Here is an 18122-nt window from a genome sequence, read left to right on the forward strand (position 1 = left end):
ATGCAAACGGATCACCAACTACGCCATTACCTACTTCGGACTATGTTCGGCGATATTCTGCTCTCAGGGACAAAAATAGAGAACTAGATCAATACTCTTGGTCTTAGTAGCCCTTAACAGTAGCGAATTAAATGATTGCAGCAGTTCGTACTTGTTCGTATGCTATTTTGCAAAACCCCTTCCACACTCAACTTTGAATAAACCACTTCCACAAATTGATCTTTAACTACATCCAAGTCCAAGCAACAAGTAAATAGGCAGAAGCGGGATAGCTCAGTTAAGCAAAGAGCCGCATGATTAACCCCGGACGGTCGAGAAATCTCCGCGCTTCCTAGGGTTGGTTGGTTACATTTCTGTTGTGTTTAGATTGTTCACATGCCGGCGACAACAACGCGTATGTGTCAATTAGGGAAACTACGATTATTGACACGGCAAAAGATAAATGCAGCACTAGCAGTTAATTAATATAAGTACACACTCCCAAAAATCGTAAAAGCATTTTACAGCCAACCGAGCAAAAGAAATTAACCAAAAAAGTACAAATGCAAGACGAATATAAATATACAAATGCAATAACCAAACTAACTTCTATCCACCATATGCATTTTTTTCGATAAAATATACAAATAGTACATATTGGGTCCGTTCACTGGCAGTAATGGCCCCATATTATCCGACCAAGAAATCGAGTGCACACATCTGTTTCGATTTGCTACTCCCTCATACTCCACTGCGGTCGCAAATTATAATCAACGCCGTCCCTGCCGACCGGAACTAATTCTCTGGGGAGCTGCTGAGTGAGCCTGTTATCTACTATATGCTGATTATTATATCCGTACTGATACACATTGTCGACATGGCTACCGGGAATTGTGCCTCCACTTGGCGAGTACTTCTTTGGAGGCAGAAACTCAAGGCCAGAGTATGAAGCCGAGTTGCGGAGCATGTATGGAGTCGGCAGAGTTCGGAGCTGCATCTCGGTCCACTGTTGCTGTGGCGTGGTCGGGCTTCCACCGGACGATCCCACGCTACTGCCAGCTGTTCCTGCTCTTGGGCGACGGGGCGGGGCAAATAATGTCGGGGAACCAAGTATTCTTTCCTCTCTGAGCTGGTGAGGAGTCGGTAGCGGCGACAATGGTTCGAGCGGCGGTAATCGTTTTGGTTGTGCGCGTTGCGGCATTGGCTGCGTCTGTGGCATATACGGGTGGTACTGTGGTTGATATTGTGGAGTATAGTAGCCGCTGTTGTATGCAAAATATGGCCGTGGTTCACGTCCATATTGTACCTCTTCTTCGAACGGTCTGCCAGACTGAGATGACAGCGACCTCGGGACCTCGCCCTCGAAATGATCGTACAACCCAATCGGATGTCTCGGCGCTGGTCCTGGTCTCAAAGTGCGACCAGCAGCAGCAGCTTGAGACGATGCGATGTTTGGACTGGGCGCAACACGCGGAGCAGGGACACTCTCTGCGCTGTCGTATGCCACCGCCGAATCGTCCTGTGTTAGAACTGGCAAAGCAGGCTCGTGTCCGTTAGGCATAGGCTTGTCGAAATAGTCCTTATAGAAGGAACGCAGACGACTAGCACGTTCTGCAGCATCTGCGGGTGATGAGAGCGAGCGCTGACGCCGTAAAGTATTTTCTTGCGATATGCTGTCCTGTGGAGGGGCGAAATTGAATGCATGTGGGACTGTCGTATTCATTAACTCATCCGAGTTAGCAGGCGACTGAAGAGTGGATGGCTGAAGTGTTTCCTGGTAGTTTTCCACGCTGCCACTGTCTGATTCATTATCCGTACCACTCTCAGAGGAAGACGGATCCACGTAATAAGAGACTCTATCTTCAGGAGGCAACTTGCTCTCTCGGGAAGGGACTGGAGGTGCAGTACTAAGACGTCTTGGATATCTTTGTGAGAGGCGCTTCACAGAATCAGAGCGTGTTGGGAAAGGCGATGGTGACAAGCTGTGGATAGATTCAGGTGGTGAAAGTGACAGGCCCGGCGGAGAAGACGAGGGGTCCGATGCCGAAGAGGCATCCTGTGGAAGCTCATGAAATCCGTTGTAAACAGCTTTAACGATAGGATCCGAGGACGCAGACGCATCAGACGACGGGGTGTCGACCAAGGCAGACTGTGGCTTCGACATCTCCTGCATTTCAAAAGACTCTTCGACCATGCTCAATTTTGGTAAGTTTCGAGCCGCATTAACGTCGAGGGTCGAGGAGGTCATCGTGCTCAGTCTGCTAGGCGATTTGGCGGAAGCATTGTCACTTTTGAATTGGTTTCGGAAATCGAAAGGCGAATCCTGCTGGTAGTAAGTGGTATTGCGGCGTAACTTTGCGGACTCAGGAGCACGTGGAAGAGCTGTGTAGCTCCGGTTTCCGTGCAGCCTGGAAACCTCCTGTGGAATAACGTCGTAGGGGCTATTGAGTGAGACACGCGACTGACTGAGGTCGTTGCCTATCGGCAGGAGATAATCATTGCCATAGATCTTTTCCCGGCCGCTCCTAGGGACACTGCGAGGCGGAGTCATGTCAAAGTCATCGTGGTTGAGGTCGATTTGGGCGGCGACAAGGTCTTCTTTTTTGAGGCGACGGACGTGGCGACGATGCAGGACAAACAAGACGATAATAGCGAAAGTGAGCGGAATGCTATGGAGTATATTAGCACTTTTTCACTCTCGGAATGTGCTGAGATCAACATACGCGACTCCGAGAGCAATCGGAAGAGTTGGTGAGCCAACTGGCTTTTCGCAAAAACTGGAGTTACTGTTAGAAGAGCAGCTGCTTTGAGCACTTGAAGCTGATGAAGTGGAAGCTGCGGATGCGGAGATTGTGGTTGTTGCCCTGCGAAGGAGGACATCGCGCTTTGAAGGGCTGGAAGCTAACATGCTGACGCGTCGCTGCAAGATCACCTGCGACAGAAGGGTGGATCCCGGTCAAAATAGAGGAGAGCAGAAGAAGCGGGGCAGGAGAACTCGTGGAGGAGACTGCTTGGGGATATCATTAGCAGGGAGAGCAAGCAGGTTTATCGTTCCCGAGAGCTCGAGCCGCGAACTAAACAACAAACAGCGAACCCTTACCCAGATACCAAACAGCTACGCGTTCCAAACGCGTCTTATCGCTTTGCGGTGTTTAATTATATTCTGTGTAGCAAACGCCGTGCTTACTTAGACAGATTTTACGCTATTGGATCTCAAAATGCATTGGAAAAAATAGTAGTCTGATAGCAGCATTGCAATATATTCAGACAGAGATAGAGGTGAGATGAGAAAAAAAAGTAAGGGGGCTTCACCCGAGGCAGCACTGATCACGGCAGCAGACAGAAAGTTAAGGTGAAATTGTCCGATGATTGCCGCACCAATCTTAAGCCCCCGAAGATCGTAACTAACTATACCGTTAAGTTACTGCGCCTATATATTTATGCAAGCCACGAGCAAACGGCAGTGGATACCCCTGAGCTTGTCATTGCTTGGCTTGGTCCCTCTGTTGTATGATATAGTGAAGAATTTGTATAGCATTGCGATGCGGCACACATTTCATTTTGATAAGTACGAATGGCTGGTCCTCTGGGTTACTTCCCTACTTTGGGAAACGCGAAAAAATCACTTTGGTTGAAAAGCTTTCAATACAACATACTTAATACAACGATCAATCAATTCAATGCATGTCTACTTCGCTGAAGAAGTAAACGAACTTCCCACAGGTCCATATTCGTCACATTCACGGCCACTCAGGTCAAACGGCTGCTGGTGCGGGAGATGTGCCGCGTCAATATTTGCGGAGCATCGCCATATCCCTTCCTTAATGCTGCGAGCAGAAGTACAAAGAATCGCTCGGCCATATATCCTACCCGATGATGTTTGCAAGCACAATGTGTTACACTCATTACAACCTCCGTGAAAATCATAGTGTAGTTGCATAATACTAAAAGCTTGCAGCTGCCACGCCGATTCATAATATCTAGATGATCGATATATTCATAACAATATTTATACCTACAAGTTGTCCTTAGAATCATAAAGCGGACTGGTCGCGGAATTCGGCGTGTTTTGATGCCGCCAATAACTTGTCAACTTCAGCTATCCGGGGAATCAAGTAGAAGAGGTACAAAACCCCCCTTTTGCTAAACTGGCCGCGTCTGTACCCTGAGACCAACAACATCATTTCAATTGAGTCCACAACTGCCGCGCGTTCATCGCTAAACTTAGTTGACGGTATTACGCGGCTTTACGCCTGTTGCGTTTCCATGCATTCCTCTCACATAATCGTCTAATATCTTGACTTCGTCATATCGACAGCGCTACGGCGAGGATTATAATCCATTATTTTTTTCGCGATAGAGACGTGACACGAGTGCACGCCGGTCTGATATATCAATCTTCACCTGCCACGAGTATCCCATCGTCGGATCCAACGTTCAGATATTGTTATCCTACCCGTTCATAATTCAAATGTCCTCCGCTGAAGAAAGGCTCCAGGAAGTTCCGCCGGATCCGTTACCGGATTATACTATTGTTCCCGAGAACGGCGACAGAGCGATCGAAGATGAAGATTTGATGTCAGAGCCATCAGCCACGTCGATGCCGACTTCGCCGCGTTCTGACCGTCCAAAGATGACGGACGTGCTGAATTCGTCTCCCGAAGTGCCGGTCTCCCCGAAGCTTGACCGGACATCTTCCATGACTACTGCGGTGAAGGACTTTGCACTTTCACAATCTGGAGCGACACAAACTAGCGAGATGGCTGAGACAGAAAGCGAGACGCCACCACCTGCTCGACCGCCGCGTCCTCTTTCGCCCTTTTCAGAGGCTCAGAAGACTCTACAAGAAGCTTTCCCGAATATCGATGAAAGCATCGTCAAGGCCGTCTTGATTGCGAGTGGAGGCCAGATTCATCCTGCGTTCAACGCGCTACTGAGCATGTCAGATCCCGGGTTCAAGCCCGACCTACCTGCTCGTCCAAAGGCTCAGAAGCAGCAACCCAATCAAAGCTCACAGTTAGAAGCAGATGAAGCATATGCCCGACGACTGGCCACGGAACTAAATGGCGGATCTCAGCCCAGATCATCGCGACGATCTCAAGCGGTGCCTCAACGAGACAGTGCCTCATCGTACGAAAAGAGGTCAGATCAGCGGTACAGACGGTCTCAGAACAGTGGATATGGCAACAGTGATTATTACGACGGTGACAGTGACAAGAATTGGTCGTTCTTTGACGATGATTTACCTATTATTAAGGAGAACCTGGTCCAGGGATTTAATGAGACAAGGACCAGAGTAAACGAGTGGGTCGCCAATTTCAAGAAGAAACTGGACGGCGACGATACGCGGACGGATTACTACGCCACCGCTGGCTCAGGACGTGCGTATTCATCCACCGCACAACCGGCATCGTATAATTATCGTATCGGACGACAAAGTTCGTATGACAATGATCCCACCGAGCTCGACGGCAATTTTTCTGATCTGAATTTGGTCGACGACGCAAAGTCATCGAGTAAGCCGCCACCAAAACCGACCCGACCTCTGGCGAACCCCGGATTGTACAAGGCGCGGTCACCTACACAGGTGTCGTCGCGCGAACCTTTTTTGGAGGACGATGAGGACTTGTATACATCCTCGCCACCGCTGCCAGCTCGCAGCAGCATGGCGACAAAATCACCTGCGTCTCCGATTCGAAATTCAGGCAAATGGGAGCCGTTGACGGCAGTTGAACCTACTCCGGACAAGGATCCATTCTTTATTGGTGATAGCGACGATGAGGAGAAGGCTGCGTCGGAGGAATCTAAGAAGCAAGTGCGATTCGCACATGAATCGGATGATCTGAAATAGATATTCTGCTGAGCAATAGCAATAGACGTAAAGTTATTTTGGTAATTCGTCGCGAAGCTCATCACTTGGAAAAGGGATTTATTGTTTTTGATGTCGTTATTGAGCATGCTAATGTTACGATGTTGTTTCCATCGCACAACTTATGCGGTACGATCCATATCGGATTTACTAGCACTTTGGGCATTAAAATAGTGAATGATACCATATATACAATTGTACAATACAAACACCAACTCTAAATCATAATCGTAGTCCGTCACTCGACGACGTCAGGCTTCTTTAGTGCATCTTGGATAGACACTGCTGTGTATTTAGGGCCCGGTACAGGACCTATGAATTTTCATTAGAAACATGCTTTGCAAGAAATACCGGCAAACTAACCTTTCACAAGGACCAATCCGAACTCCGGATATATCTTGACAACCTTCGCGTTCTGAACAGTAACATTGTCACCTCCCATACGGCCAGCCATCCTATAACCATTAGCTTCGCCGGCCGGCACCTGGAGTACAATGTAACACTCACTTCTTGCCCTTCAACACTCGGCCCGGATCCTGACTCTGACCAGTCGAACCCGCCGAACGGTGCGAGACCGAAACACCATGTGACGCAGGAAGACCCGAAAACCCGTGCCGCTTCATGACACCGGAAAATCCTTTACCTTTACTCCGCGCCCAAATATCCACAAACTGTCCTTCTTTAAAATGATGGGCCGTTATCTCATGCGAGATCGGTAACAACCCACTCTCATCCCTAACTCTAAACTCTGCGACAATCTTCTTCGGTGCCACACACGCTTTGGAGAAATGCCCCAACATAGGTTTTGTGACATTCTTTGCATGCCGCGCGCCCGCGCCCACTTGCACTGCGAAATAACCGTGTTGGTCGATGGTCTTGATGTACGTAACCTGCGCCCGATCAATCTGGAGAATCGTAACAGGGATCCGCACGCCGTTTTCATCGAAAATTGACATCATGCCACGTTTGAATGCGATAGTGCCCGCTCGTTTCGGTAATTGTTTCCTCGACAGCGCGGACTGTGGTGAGTCGAAGAGGACAGGCAGCGGGAGTTCGGCCCGTCTGAGGCGGTGGTGGCCAGAGCCAGTTGGTGCTATTGGGATTGTAGTCGTGATGTTTGTGTGCACTTCGGTCGATATCGTAGTGACTGGCTCTTCGATGTGGTGAGTTGTGAAGGAGGAGACGAATTCGGAGAGAGATGGAAGATCGCGCCGAGACGACGTGATTGTCGAGAATATCCTCCGCGAGGATATGAACAGGGCAGACGATAATACCGCGCCCCGCTGTGTGCTCATAACTCTGCTGACTATCATCGTGTTCGCCGAGCGTTTGCGTCGCAATTGATTGATAGACCTCCACCTTGAGACTCAAGACGGAAGAAAAAAAAACCAACTTTTCGGGTTGTGGTTGCGATGGTGTTGTGGCGTTGGCCGGATGTGGCTGTGCATTATTTATTTCGTTTTTTGTGGTCTGCTTTCGTGCGCAATCCCATCACCGTTATATTCAACGTAGCGGTCTAGAAGCAATTCTTGAAGAGTTGATTATACAATATGTGGATGATTTATCGGATGCCGTTACTACGGCGGCAGTTTCCTTTGCGAATTCAATTCCCTGTGCACAATTGCCTTCGGCAACGAAGTATAGAGATTGCAGCTACACGGCAACGTCAATTCCATATTTCCACACATCGGAATAATGACACTGTTTCTCCTCTAGCGACCGAAAGTCCCGAGAAGCCCAAGTTCAAGGTAACAGTTGACAGAGATCTTCCAGGTTCGTCCAAGTCCATTCTCCATTACAAAAGTTCCTCTTAACACCCAGCAGATGTGCAGTCGCGAACACCACGGCTGTTAATGTACTACAGCATATTCTTCTCGGTAATGGCAGTCATTTCACTCGGCTTCTTCAACTACGAACGTCAACAGTCTCCAATCGTCTCCTCGACACTGTATTCTGTCCGCCGTTCCCCCGCGGCGCGCGATCTGCTCGGCGCAAACATCCGGTTCAAGGAAGCGATCCCCTGGATATCTGGGTCACTCGACTTCCTACACGGGAGCGTTGATCTAAGTTATAAAGTCATCGGATCTGCGGATGTGCCCGCTACGCTGCATTTTAAAAGTCTTAGACGCTCAAAGGGAGAGCCATTTGAGATGGTAGCATGGGAGTTGGTTGCCGATGATGGCAGACGAGTGGATCTGATGGTTGAGGATGAGAGACCATTGATAAAAGACGAGGCGGGAGATTCGTTGCTTGGAAAGTAGGAGCGCCGTGTAGTGTGGATTCCCTGTAAATAGCTGATGCGAAAAATTGTACAATGATGAAATGAACACTGCTTTAAATCTCTTTACATCATGACACATAAGAAGTCGTACCATACAAAACCGTATTAATACAAAATCGGCCTTCATTTAACAATTATAATTGTAGCAAACAATGACAGAGACAACTCCCGCTCAAATATCTGCATTAAAAACAACGAAAAGCATCCATTACTCTACCACTTCTAGCTTGCGTAACTTCCCAAATCTATATACAATTTCGAAGCCAACACCGTTACATATCAATGGTCTCGTTGAACTCAAGTACCTGATCGTCGCGGACGCCGTCAATCCCTGGACCACCGGTGTATCTATCGAATTTGCTATTCTGCGCAACGAGAACGAGACCCGACACTCTTATACTTTCAATAAGCGCCGGCACAATATTCTAGACCACGTCAGCATTCAATTACTTTCGATGCACAAGTGATGGGACGTACCAACAATCGCGCCGCGCAAATTAAACCCATCAAGTTATTATTACTTGCAAAAGTCGTCGCCTCCCGCAACGAGCTACACCGTCGATCTTCCACGCCTTCCACTGGCATATCATGCGCACTGGTGAACCTCAATTCGTTCGCCGTCTCAGTCAAATTCACGCAGAAAAACACAGGATAATTAGGCTGCTTCCAGTTCAGGACTGTGCAGACGGTCGGATGATGCGAGCTGAAAATCAAAGACCGGTTTCGGTTCGTACTCGATGATGACGCGGAAGATGTCTTTTGTCGGATTTTCCGAGCGTGGTCAAACACGACGCTAAGGATGGCGTCAACATGGGTGTTGAAGTCCGGCATTACGGCTGTGACATTGAGGTGCTGCTTCTCGACATCGGTTGGGTATATGATACACAAATCAAGGTTGACTTCCAATGGCAATAGTGCAAGTGCATCGGCGAGGGATAGATACGACAAGTACAACGCCTCGAACGCAAGCGACGCGCGGGTCGCGGAACGGACTTTATCCCTATATTTCGGTGTCGCGGGATCGCATGCTCCAAGAGACAAAAATTGAGTGTACGTAATATTGCACAGCGGGATACCAATTCCTTCGACCTCTAGAGTCCAGCACGGGTATACAACAGGAACGTTATCCTTTGTTAACTGAACGAAGACACGAGCATAGCATCCCGATAGTGAGGACGCAGTTACAAACGCATGAACCTGCGTCTGCTGAAGATAATGGCCACTAAATGGACCAGGTTGAGATGCCATTCCCCCATTTGGCGATAACGAAAAGGTGGACGGCAAGCTGCTCGAAACACCACTTGGACCAGACTCCGTACCGATCACAGACGAGAGCGATGACGGCGCCGTAGGCGCGATAGATTCCACTTGACTTGTACTCTTCCAGTAGACGTCAAAATTTGTGATTTCCAGTGGAACACCTTGGTAAGGTTTGATCACGTTAAATTTGAACGTCAAGTCTCCAATGACCTGCAACCGGAGATCAAATAATGGCAGCGTGCACTGTCCACTACCAGTGGGAGTCTTGAAAATATGCGACAGCGCGTTGGTTTTAGCAATGATACGCGATCCAAATGTTGGGAAGACTTCAAAATCTATAGTAAACTCGTCTAGACTGTCGATCTGGAATGACAACGTTCGGGAATCATCTGCCAAGGGAAGAAGTAAACTCCGAGGAATAACATCAAGCAGCTTTGATGAGACGGTGAGCTTTGCAGCAGGTATATTGGAGTAGAACTTGACGGGGGGGTGCAGAGGTGGCGTAGTCTGTTGTGGCTGCGCGAGGCTCGCATTAGATGATGATGCAGAGGACGATGACCGACGGGCTGATCGTGTAGTCGTCGCCCGGTAAGTTGGAGAAGATGGCGTATCAAAGACTATCTCGACAAAAGTCTTATTGTCCAAAAAATTGTGGCCATATCGTCGTAGAGGCAAGATTGGAGGAGGGAGCGACAAATCTGGAATGGCATCAACGTCCGCCATTTCCAAATCCACCACACTCGCAATCTGTGGCATCTCTTCAATAGACTGCACGGTAGCGCGGCTATTAATTGCAAAACTCGATGTGGTAGTAGGAGCAGCAGGCCCCGCCAGAATCGATCCCTGAGAGCCATCCGCTTCAAGCAACAGACGCATGCAATCGAGATGTCCTTCCCAAGCGGCATAATAAAGAGGAGATAAAGTCTTCTTGTCCACGAACGTGAGATCTGCACCGGCCTCGAGTAGTGCCTTCACAGTTTCCACGTGCCCCTCGCTAGCAGCGTAAAAGAGGGCTATCCACCCATTCAGCTTGTCGACCATGTTGATGTCTGCACCGTGGTCCTTTAATAACGGAATTAGCTTAAAGTGCCCTGCCTGTGCAATTAAGTGTTGAGGATATAAGCCCTCTGCATCAGCAATAATAGCAGCTTTTGACTTCAGGAGCATTTCTGTGATACTATACAGTCCTTTCTGGCAAGCCATGTCAAGAGGGATGTAATCTTGTTCACTAGCCGGATCAACTCGCACATTACGCGATAAAAGTTCTTCGACACATGACGCATGCTCTTGGGAAATCGCGAAAAGCAGAGCCGTAAAATTATCCTGATCCAGCGCATCGATCGGGGCACCTGATTCCAGTAAAGGTTTAATCATTTTCTTTCGTCCGTGAATGCATGCATAATGTAGCGGGGTCCGGCCATATATGTCAGTCGCAGAAGCATCGAATGCCATTATGTCAGGGTGCGAAATCAACAAGTCCAATACAACATCTCTGCCAGCGATAGCAGCTTCGTGCAAAACTGTCCTATCATTCACGTCATCCTTAGCGGACAAATTGACTGCACCTGTGGCGTACACAGCGCGCAACGTTGTATCCGAGGCGTCACCAGATATAGACTGTATAAATATTCTCGTAATTCGCTCATGAGCATCTAATGACTGCTGCAATCTCGTGATCCACTCCTGTATGGAAGATTCTGATTCGCGGGAGATGTTCCGTAAAAATTCTGAATCGAGTTCTTCGTTTGTTCGTTCTATTTGTGACGCATCAGCGAGTTTATGATCAAAGCTGATATCTTCGCCATCCGCCCATGCCTCTAATTCCAAAAGACTTGTCGTCGCTAAATCCGAGAGCTCGGCAATTTCTTCACGATGGAATACTGGTTGTACCTCGACTGCTGTCGACAGATAAAGTTCTTTTGTTTGCGATTTTGATCTTTTATCCCATTTCTTGAGGACTTTTGAAAATCCAGTTGCATTTAACTCGACAAATTGCTACAAAAGTGTCAGCAGCATTTCAAAACGACAACAACCGACTTGCGAAACTTACTTCCAACTTATCAAGATCTCGTCTGAATCGATAGAACCCTTCATATAATGCTATAAAGGTGGCTGAAGTCTTCAATACGGCACCTAATTTCGACTTTGCAGTTTTTTTCTTCTCCAACAATGATGCCAAGCGCAATTTTAACTACACGCAGTTAGATCACGAAAACATATAATGACACAGAATTGAGTCGCACTTCAGCTTCTTTCTGCAAGTAAAACGCGTTCACTTTCTCGAGTTCTCGCTCCTGACGTAGAGATAAGCTTAGTTCATTAATCCACTGGCAACATAGAGCATACCAATCTGAAAAAGAATGTGACTTTATGTGCTTGCAATGTGGTTTCGATATTCGTCGGGCGGGCGCTTTTATTTTCGGGGTCGTATCCGAGCGATTTTATTAGCTGTAGCACAATGTTAGCATTTTCGGTCAAAGATCATCAATCCAACTGAGGGGATTTTCATATACCTTTTTTAGAGCCTTGTAATTGATAAAGTAGTTCGAATATTCCGGTAGCTCAAGCTGGCGCTTGGCCAAATACTTGCCGAATTTCCTGTATCATGAATTAGTCCTTATACATGATGGGATCAGATGATGATAAATACATTGCGGTGGTGGAGAAAGTAGCTAAATGTTATCCAAACCCCCCGACTGCTGAAAATATTTATATTGGTGTTAAAAAAGCAAATTAAGTATTAATTGCGGAGTTGCGGTTAGATTGATATATTAAATGGCCGATTATTGGGTTGCGGTGCCGATAGTCGGCGGTCGTTGAAATGACTTAGTAACTCAAACGACAGCGGGGCAAGTGAATGATGCGGGACCGACGTGTACCATGTGTATAGGCAGGTTACCCCGATGGGTTAAGGGAGTGAAGGCAAGGTTTGGATACTATGGATTCTGATGCTATGAACAGTAGCGTCAGTACCATGCCACCACTACATGCGTTTGCGCAAAACTAATGGCAATTGGCACGCCCTTTCAATTGCACGCACGCGTCGTCAATTGCAAACTTACCGCGATCCAGGGATATTTGCTGGTCACCTGAATTCAATATCGGTATGTGGTTGGCCAATAAAGGTCGGGACAGCAGCAAAGCGTAGTAACAGTGGTTATGACACAGAATTCTTAGAGGTCAAATATAATTCGGCGACGTCATAGCTAGAAGGGGGGAAACGGCAGAGGCAGACTCAGACTGTATTAACTGATCTGGCTCAGTAAAAGTACAGAGGTCGGTCGTGTGGTCACAGGCGGGGCGGTCACTGGTCAGGCGAACTGGTTGATGTACAGGTGGTCGATGCTTGCACGAGTCCTGTTTTTGCTAATGTATGAACAGCGAACGATGGCTCTGGATGATAGCGCGGTTAGTGCTATTACCGCCATAATTGATTATCAACACTCACCAGAGATTAATTGATGTTACAACTGCTAGAAAGGACCCTTCAGAGATGCTTGTCTAGTCACTGCGGGATGCTGCTGGCTAGGCTGGCACATGCAACTAGCACGGCGCAAATGCGATGGGTTCCTCGTGTTTCATCCGCTTTGCTGTTCCGTACGAGGAGCTCGTGTCATTCCAGCCACACTCTGTCGGCCAATCCGAGACCGTTGCCCCCACACGAGGATTTTGTGCGCCACAAGACAAGTGCGGCTCGCTTTGTTGTTGTCCCGGCAACTAATTGTACATAAAACGTAAACGCGCCGCACCAACCCTGATTCACGACTGATGTTGCTGTTGTCATTCCATCACTAACCACCTCAGTGTCATCACCATGCAAGCACTACGACGCCGTCAGCGCGCCACCAAACACCAGGCAATTTCTCAGTCCCAGACACAACAGTCCAATACATCATCACAAGTTGAAGACGCATCAATTGCAGCCGACGCAAACAATTCAGGACCCTCTGGGCAACAAAATGTGCCGGCACTACCACAGAACTCAATTAAACGAACATCTATCGTGCCTGGAACACAGTCGCCTGACTATCGTGCGGTAGATGGTAAGAAAGACGCTGGCCTTGCTCCACCTCCGTTCTCCCCACTTGTCAGGCGGTCTCCCCGGCTGCGAAATTCGCCTGGATCGCAATCGTCCGTTGCCCGCCAGCGGAGTAGACGCGAACAGCGCAGTTTGCATGATGACGCCAACGCTACGATCACGATGAGAACACTTAATACGACCAAAGAGGATCAAATTCATCAGCTTAGATTGGAATGTATGCCCCCTTTTTTCTCAGGGCATTAACGGGTAAAATGGATTGCTGATATCTCCAATAGTAGCCGAAAGACGAGAAACATTACGAAATAATTACGCTGCAGCAGCAAAATCACTACGCGTCAGGCTAGAAATGCGGATACACCGGATTCCGCGGCATCTTCGCCAAATGACATTGGGCGAATTGCGGAATATTCAAGTATCAAACCAGACGTCCAGTCCACATCGAGAAATACCGGTAGTATAATGAGTTAGTCGCTTTACGATTGTACTGTCATTCTCTGTAGAAGAGAAATTTGGTTATAGCATTTGTGACACAGTAGTTTACGTTTTCTTGGAAGGGCCTCAATTGTGCTAATTAATTAACCTCTGCCCTTATTGCTAAAAAGTGAACATACCAAGCACTTCTATATGACATCCATCCCACAACCAGACACACACCAGAAAATGCAAAAACTAAGACGATAAATACAAAGCGCAGCTGAGCAGTCTATATAGTGGAACAATGTGATAATATATCCAACATTTGCTTAATGCACAATAAAACGATCAGGGCCTGGCCTGATATGAGGTCGAATGCAACACGTCACAGCTTCTTATACAACTGCTCATATATCGAAAAGAACGTCATATTAACAAGTCCCGTACGCGCAATCGACACTCCCAGTCCACGGTACATCCGCGGGTTAAACAATTGAAACGGACGCTTTTTAATTGGTGTTCCAGGCGGCCGCGTCAGAATGTCACGTTGAACTATAGACTTCATAGTGTCCAGCGGGAACAACACGGCCCACGAGAAAATTCCACACAGGCCACCAGAGATTGCGATGACGAGTGGTCCCGGTGGGCCCCCATGCGGATTGTACATGCTGAAGAGTTGCTTGGATGATTCGTAGACGCTAAAATAAAGCGATGTGCCCAACGCGTCGCGAGCAAAGTGATATCGGAAGCCGGAGTATAGCCCCAAGATTCCGCGTTTGCGTATGATATCCTTGAAAGACTCGAGCGTTCCCTTTGGCTCGTACTTTGGCGCCGTATGGCTTGAGTCTAGCATCGCCGCATGCTTAGCTCGCGCCATGAGGAGCTCGATCTGCGTGGACAGCTTTGTAAATTCAAACGGACAGGAAAACAGCGCGATAAACCCGCCTGCGGTAAAGCCCGACATAAAGTACATTGGCAAAGCACGCAGTAAATTCGGTCCAGGCGTCGCCTTCTGCTCCGGCGTTAATAGCACTGGACCTGAGGGATCGACGATATATCCTTCCCCAAGTAGCCGATTCAATGCGTCGGTATATGTCGCCCTGCATTGCGCGTATATCGAGAAACTGAGAGTTCGAACAATTGTTACTGAAATCATCGGCGCCCCAACACCTCTGAAAAATCCTTCAATTCCCTCAGTTTTCTTTGTAACCATGACGCAGTCCAGCACGGACTGGAACCGGTATGCTTGCATGCGCGTCTTGATGCTATCAAATGGAAACCCGACAAATGTCGAGACGAGCGACGATAATCCCGCAGAGACAGCGGTATTATATTCACGCTGCCATGTCGACGGTAGCTCGTGATCGGAACTGGCAGCTGTTATAGTGAATGTGGTGTTTATTTCCGGTCGAGACGCTTGCACATTCGGACTCAATTGCTCTTCCGAAGGTGAACTTGTCGCCATTGTGTGTGTATATGCAGGTAGCCCGTATATATTGTGATATTAATATTGCTACCGTTGACAATCGCGATTCATAGAGGCCAATGTGCTGCTAGTCGCACCTTGATGAGCTGTATCCCGAGCAATGGTCGGACCAGGACCCCAAAAGAGAACCCGCCAGCAATTTTCAATATACACTTCAATTGTCGATTTTCGCAAAAGAAAAATAATTCTGCCGAGCTATCGTCTTGTGATGATAAAGTGGAAATCGTGCGGTAGGCCAAATAATGGCGACAATGTTCCAACGTTTCCGCGTTGACACAACCGTCGCAGAATTTTGGTTGTGATGGGGTATTCAGTCCCAAAAGCTTGTTGGTCGGGCGCGCCGACTTTTGGTGTCGGATGTCGGGCTCAGAGAATTTCAACGGTTACGCCGAGACTGCCTCTCAAGTGGGGGGTTTAGCGGCTTGGAACTTATTATTAATGTATCATGGATTCGAGGACTGTAGTCCTAAATAAGTTGATCATAGTTTGGATTATGAGCAGGCACTGATGGCAGTCACCATGCCAACTTCTTTGGGCGATGGCCTGCTTAGTACTTCCGTGGGAGATCACGCTGGAATTGCAGGTAAAGTTGTTAACTGTTTTGATTTTTTCAATTTTTTCATTTGTTATAGCTCCTTTAGTTGAACTAATGAAAAACCGTATTATTGAAACAATTTCTATGACGAATGCTAGTTCTGAATCACTTTAGTAGTAAATCCTTCTATTATCGATTAAATCGAGTGGTTAGTATCTAATCTTGACACCCAGGCAGCAATTAATACTGCATGTGACTTCCATTGTGGAGCTTGATCAGGTGTCCCTTAATCTAACTCCCAAAGTTCGCTTACGGTACAAAACTTGTAAAGTTTACTAAGTCCTTTTTAGGCATTAACGCTAACCCTTATATAGACTAGCGTCAACCTTAACACGGGTAGCTCACATCGCGACAACAGCTGCTTGTCTCTGCATCAAACAAGGCAAGCTCGTGTTGGTGGCAACAGTTGGTAACCAAGCAGACTGCTCTAAAAATGTTCAATTCGTTGCGCTTGAACTCACCGTCATCGAGTAGCTCGTCTGGGAGTAGTCAAAGCCACCGGGTAGATTAACCACGACATATGTGCATTTATGCAAGGGTTAGGTAAACCTCAACTGACGTGTGCTAGCGTGACAGGAACGAGAATCGTGGATTTAAAAGCTATCTGTTCCATCATTTTACCCTCAGAGCTGTTCTAGTCTTACCAAGTGCGCCGTCATGGCTGCCGATAGATCTTTAGGTCGAGATGTCCATTTTTACGACATATCAAGTCCTGATAGAGCGCTTGGTGGACTGATGTTGACTCCATCTATTACAGAGAGGACGTTTCTTTTTGCGCTTGGAATACTCATTGTTTCCGCCCATCCATATGAGGTATATTTGCGAGGTATCGACATACCGCTCAGGCCAACTGACGAGCCTCTCCGACCTGGCAAGTACGACATAAAGCCGGATTCTCCCCAAGGTAATATGTTTATTTTCCCTGAGCCTGTGTGTTTTGTGGTTACTGATATTGAAACAGGCAGAATATTCATCACAAATGAGTTGTGCATAACCCGAATACTGTCACAAACCGTCTCTGGCAGAGATGAAGCCTTTCGACAACGGGTTCGTGAGCGAGATAGGAAGTGCGTGATTACTGGCGTCGCCAACCCTGATAGGCTTATTGCTTTGCATGATTGGTCTAGCTACCATGCTGCACATATCTTCCCACTCTCTGGCGAAGAATGGTTCATCAGGAACAATTATTCTCGGTGGATTACAAATAGAGAGGGTACGCGTGATACGGGTATCAACTCATGTCAGAACGGCTTACTTATGCTATCCCATATACATGAAAAGTTTAACAACTTTAGTATTGCCATCAATCCAGATGACAATTATAGGATAATTGCTTTCAGGGACGACATTTTCAATGTAGGTGGCCGGGTACTTAACCCTGTTTGTCGAAATCCTAGCAATGAGAATAGTGGAAGGGATGAACTCCTTCAGTGGCACTTCCGTCAAGCAGTGCTGGCCAACATGAGAGGAGCTGGGGAGCCAGTTTTTGAGACGGACTTCCCACCGGGAAGTGATATGGTTGGGGAGATCCGCAACGGGCCGGATGCAATAAAAAGGATGGAAGCAGAACTATTCGCACGATTAGGCGGGTTATCGCTGGCCTAGGACCTTGCGTCAGCGCGAGATCGAATCTTTGTGAATCGCGTCTTAGTCGAGGTAGCACGAGAAAAAGTTGAGTACCCCTCATATCATTCCGATCATTGTCAGGAATAAGCATGTTGGTGAAATTCGCAGTAATCCTGCATTCGCAAGGTCTCGTTATATTTAATTCTAGGATACTTCATGCTATCAGGAATTGGGGTGAGAACGATCTACTGTTTGCGTTAATACTATTCATAGGGCGGCATTCAGTTAGGCTGACCGTAAAAAGGATTGGTTTCTGGCTAATAATAGCAAATTGCGTTCTTGCAAATTTACTTAGAATGTGAGAGGATCACCTGATATACTGAGAGTCAGTCAATAGCAAGCTCTTTCCTCCTGAGCTTCCAACTTCGTGGCTAAAAAATGTGCTGAAGCCGTACTGCTGTCCAGGCTAGCATTGCCCATACTGTCCTGTTACCAAAGGTTTGAAATATAGTCATGATTTGTTTATTTATTATGTTCGTCTGAAAATTATGCATGTTCATGATGCCGAATGGTCTAGTTGACGATGATGTGGGTCACGTCTTTGGTTTGTCCGTCATTTATGACACTGCA

The 18122-nt window shown here is 47.4% G+C and overlaps 8 protein-coding genes across 8 annotated transcripts; 4 read left to right on the plus strand and 4 right to left on the minus strand.

Moving 5' to 3' along the window:
• Positions 1 to 439: 439 nt before the first annotated feature.
• On the minus strand, positions 440 to 3343 carry V1513DRAFT_439963 (uncharacterized protein). The gene is made up of 3 exons (XM_066897285.1): positions 3080 to 3343; positions 2703 to 2989; positions 440 to 2648 (listed from the first exon to the last, which is right to left on the minus strand). Exons 2-3 carry the CDS (start codon positions 2885 to 2887, stop codon positions 713 to 715), a joined length of 2121 nt encoding a protein of 706 aa, XP_066755084.1. The 5' UTR covers positions 2888 to 2989; positions 3080 to 3343; the 3' UTR covers positions 440 to 712.
• A 914-nt stretch (positions 3344 to 4257) lies between these two features.
• V1513DRAFT_439966 (uncharacterized protein) lies at positions 4258 to 6064 on the plus strand. Its single transcript, XM_066897286.1, has one exon. It carries the CDS (start codon positions 4451 to 4453, stop codon positions 5828 to 5830), a length of 1380 nt encoding a protein of 459 aa, XP_066755085.1. The 5' UTR covers positions 4258 to 4450; the 3' UTR covers positions 5831 to 6064.
• On the minus strand, positions 5925 to 7216 carry V1513DRAFT_439967 (mitochondrial 54S ribosomal protein uL3m). The gene is made up of 3 exons (XM_066897287.1): positions 6356 to 7216; positions 6212 to 6303; positions 5925 to 6160 (listed from the first exon to the last, which is right to left on the minus strand). Exons 1-3 carry the CDS (start codon positions 7159 to 7161, stop codon positions 6087 to 6089), a joined length of 972 nt encoding a protein of 323 aa, XP_066755086.1. The 5' UTR covers positions 7162 to 7216; the 3' UTR covers positions 5925 to 6086.
• A 115-nt stretch (positions 7217 to 7331) lies between these two features.
• V1513DRAFT_477954 (cytochrome oxidase complex assembly protein 1-domain-containing protein) lies at positions 7332 to 8195 on the plus strand. The gene is made up of 2 exons (XM_066900257.1): positions 7332 to 7621; positions 7673 to 8195. The coding sequence occupies exons 1-2, from the start codon at positions 7399 to 7401 to the stop codon at positions 8107 to 8109; spliced, it is 660 nt and encodes a 219-aa protein (XP_066755087.1). The 5' UTR covers positions 7332 to 7398; the 3' UTR covers positions 8110 to 8195.
• A 206-nt stretch (positions 8196 to 8401) lies between these two features.
• On the minus strand, positions 8402 to 12041 carry V1513DRAFT_423793 (uncharacterized protein; the record flags this gene model as incomplete). The annotated part of the gene is made up of 7 exons (XM_066896055.1): positions 8402 to 8554; positions 8607 to 11384; positions 11440 to 11580; positions 11633 to 11683; positions 11736 to 11837; positions 11903 to 11987; positions 12013 to 12041. The coding sequence occupies 7 exons, from the start codon at positions 12039 to 12041 to the stop codon at positions 8402 to 8404; spliced, it is 3339 nt and encodes a 1112-aa protein (XP_066755088.1).
• Positions 12042 to 13130: 1089 nt separating this feature from the next.
• Positions 13131 to 14061, plus strand: V1513DRAFT_275926 (uncharacterized protein). Its single transcript, XM_066894561.1, has 2 exons — positions 13131 to 13645; positions 13707 to 14061. The coding sequence occupies exons 1-2, from the start codon at positions 13204 to 13206 to the stop codon at positions 13889 to 13891; spliced, it is 627 nt and encodes a 208-aa protein (XP_066755089.1). The 5' UTR covers positions 13131 to 13203; the 3' UTR covers positions 13892 to 14061.
• On the minus strand, positions 13978 to 15611 carry V1513DRAFT_439979 (mitochondrial carrier domain-containing protein). The gene has a single exon (XM_066897288.1). It carries the CDS (start codon positions 15308 to 15310, stop codon positions 14231 to 14233), a length of 1080 nt encoding a protein of 359 aa, XP_066755090.1. The 5' UTR covers positions 15311 to 15611; the 3' UTR covers positions 13978 to 14230.
• Positions 15612 to 16583: 972 nt separating this feature from the next.
• Positions 16584 to 17531, plus strand: V1513DRAFT_423796 (HNH endonuclease-domain-containing protein; the record flags this gene model as incomplete). Its single annotated transcript, XM_066896056.1, has 2 exons — positions 16584 to 16830; positions 16888 to 17531. The coding sequence occupies 2 exons, from the start codon at positions 16584 to 16586 to the stop codon at positions 17529 to 17531; spliced, it is 891 nt and encodes a 296-aa protein (XP_066755091.1).
• Between the last annotated feature and the right edge of the window lie 591 nt (positions 17532 to 18122).

This window comes from Lipomyces chichibuensis, assembly GCF_038497645.1.
Source record: "Lipomyces chichibuensis strain CBS 12929 unplaced genomic scaffold V1513scaffold_6, whole genome shotgun sequence".
Taxonomy (NCBI): Eukaryota; Fungi; Ascomycota; class Lipomycetes; order Lipomycetales; family Lipomycetaceae; genus Lipomyces; species Lipomyces chichibuensis.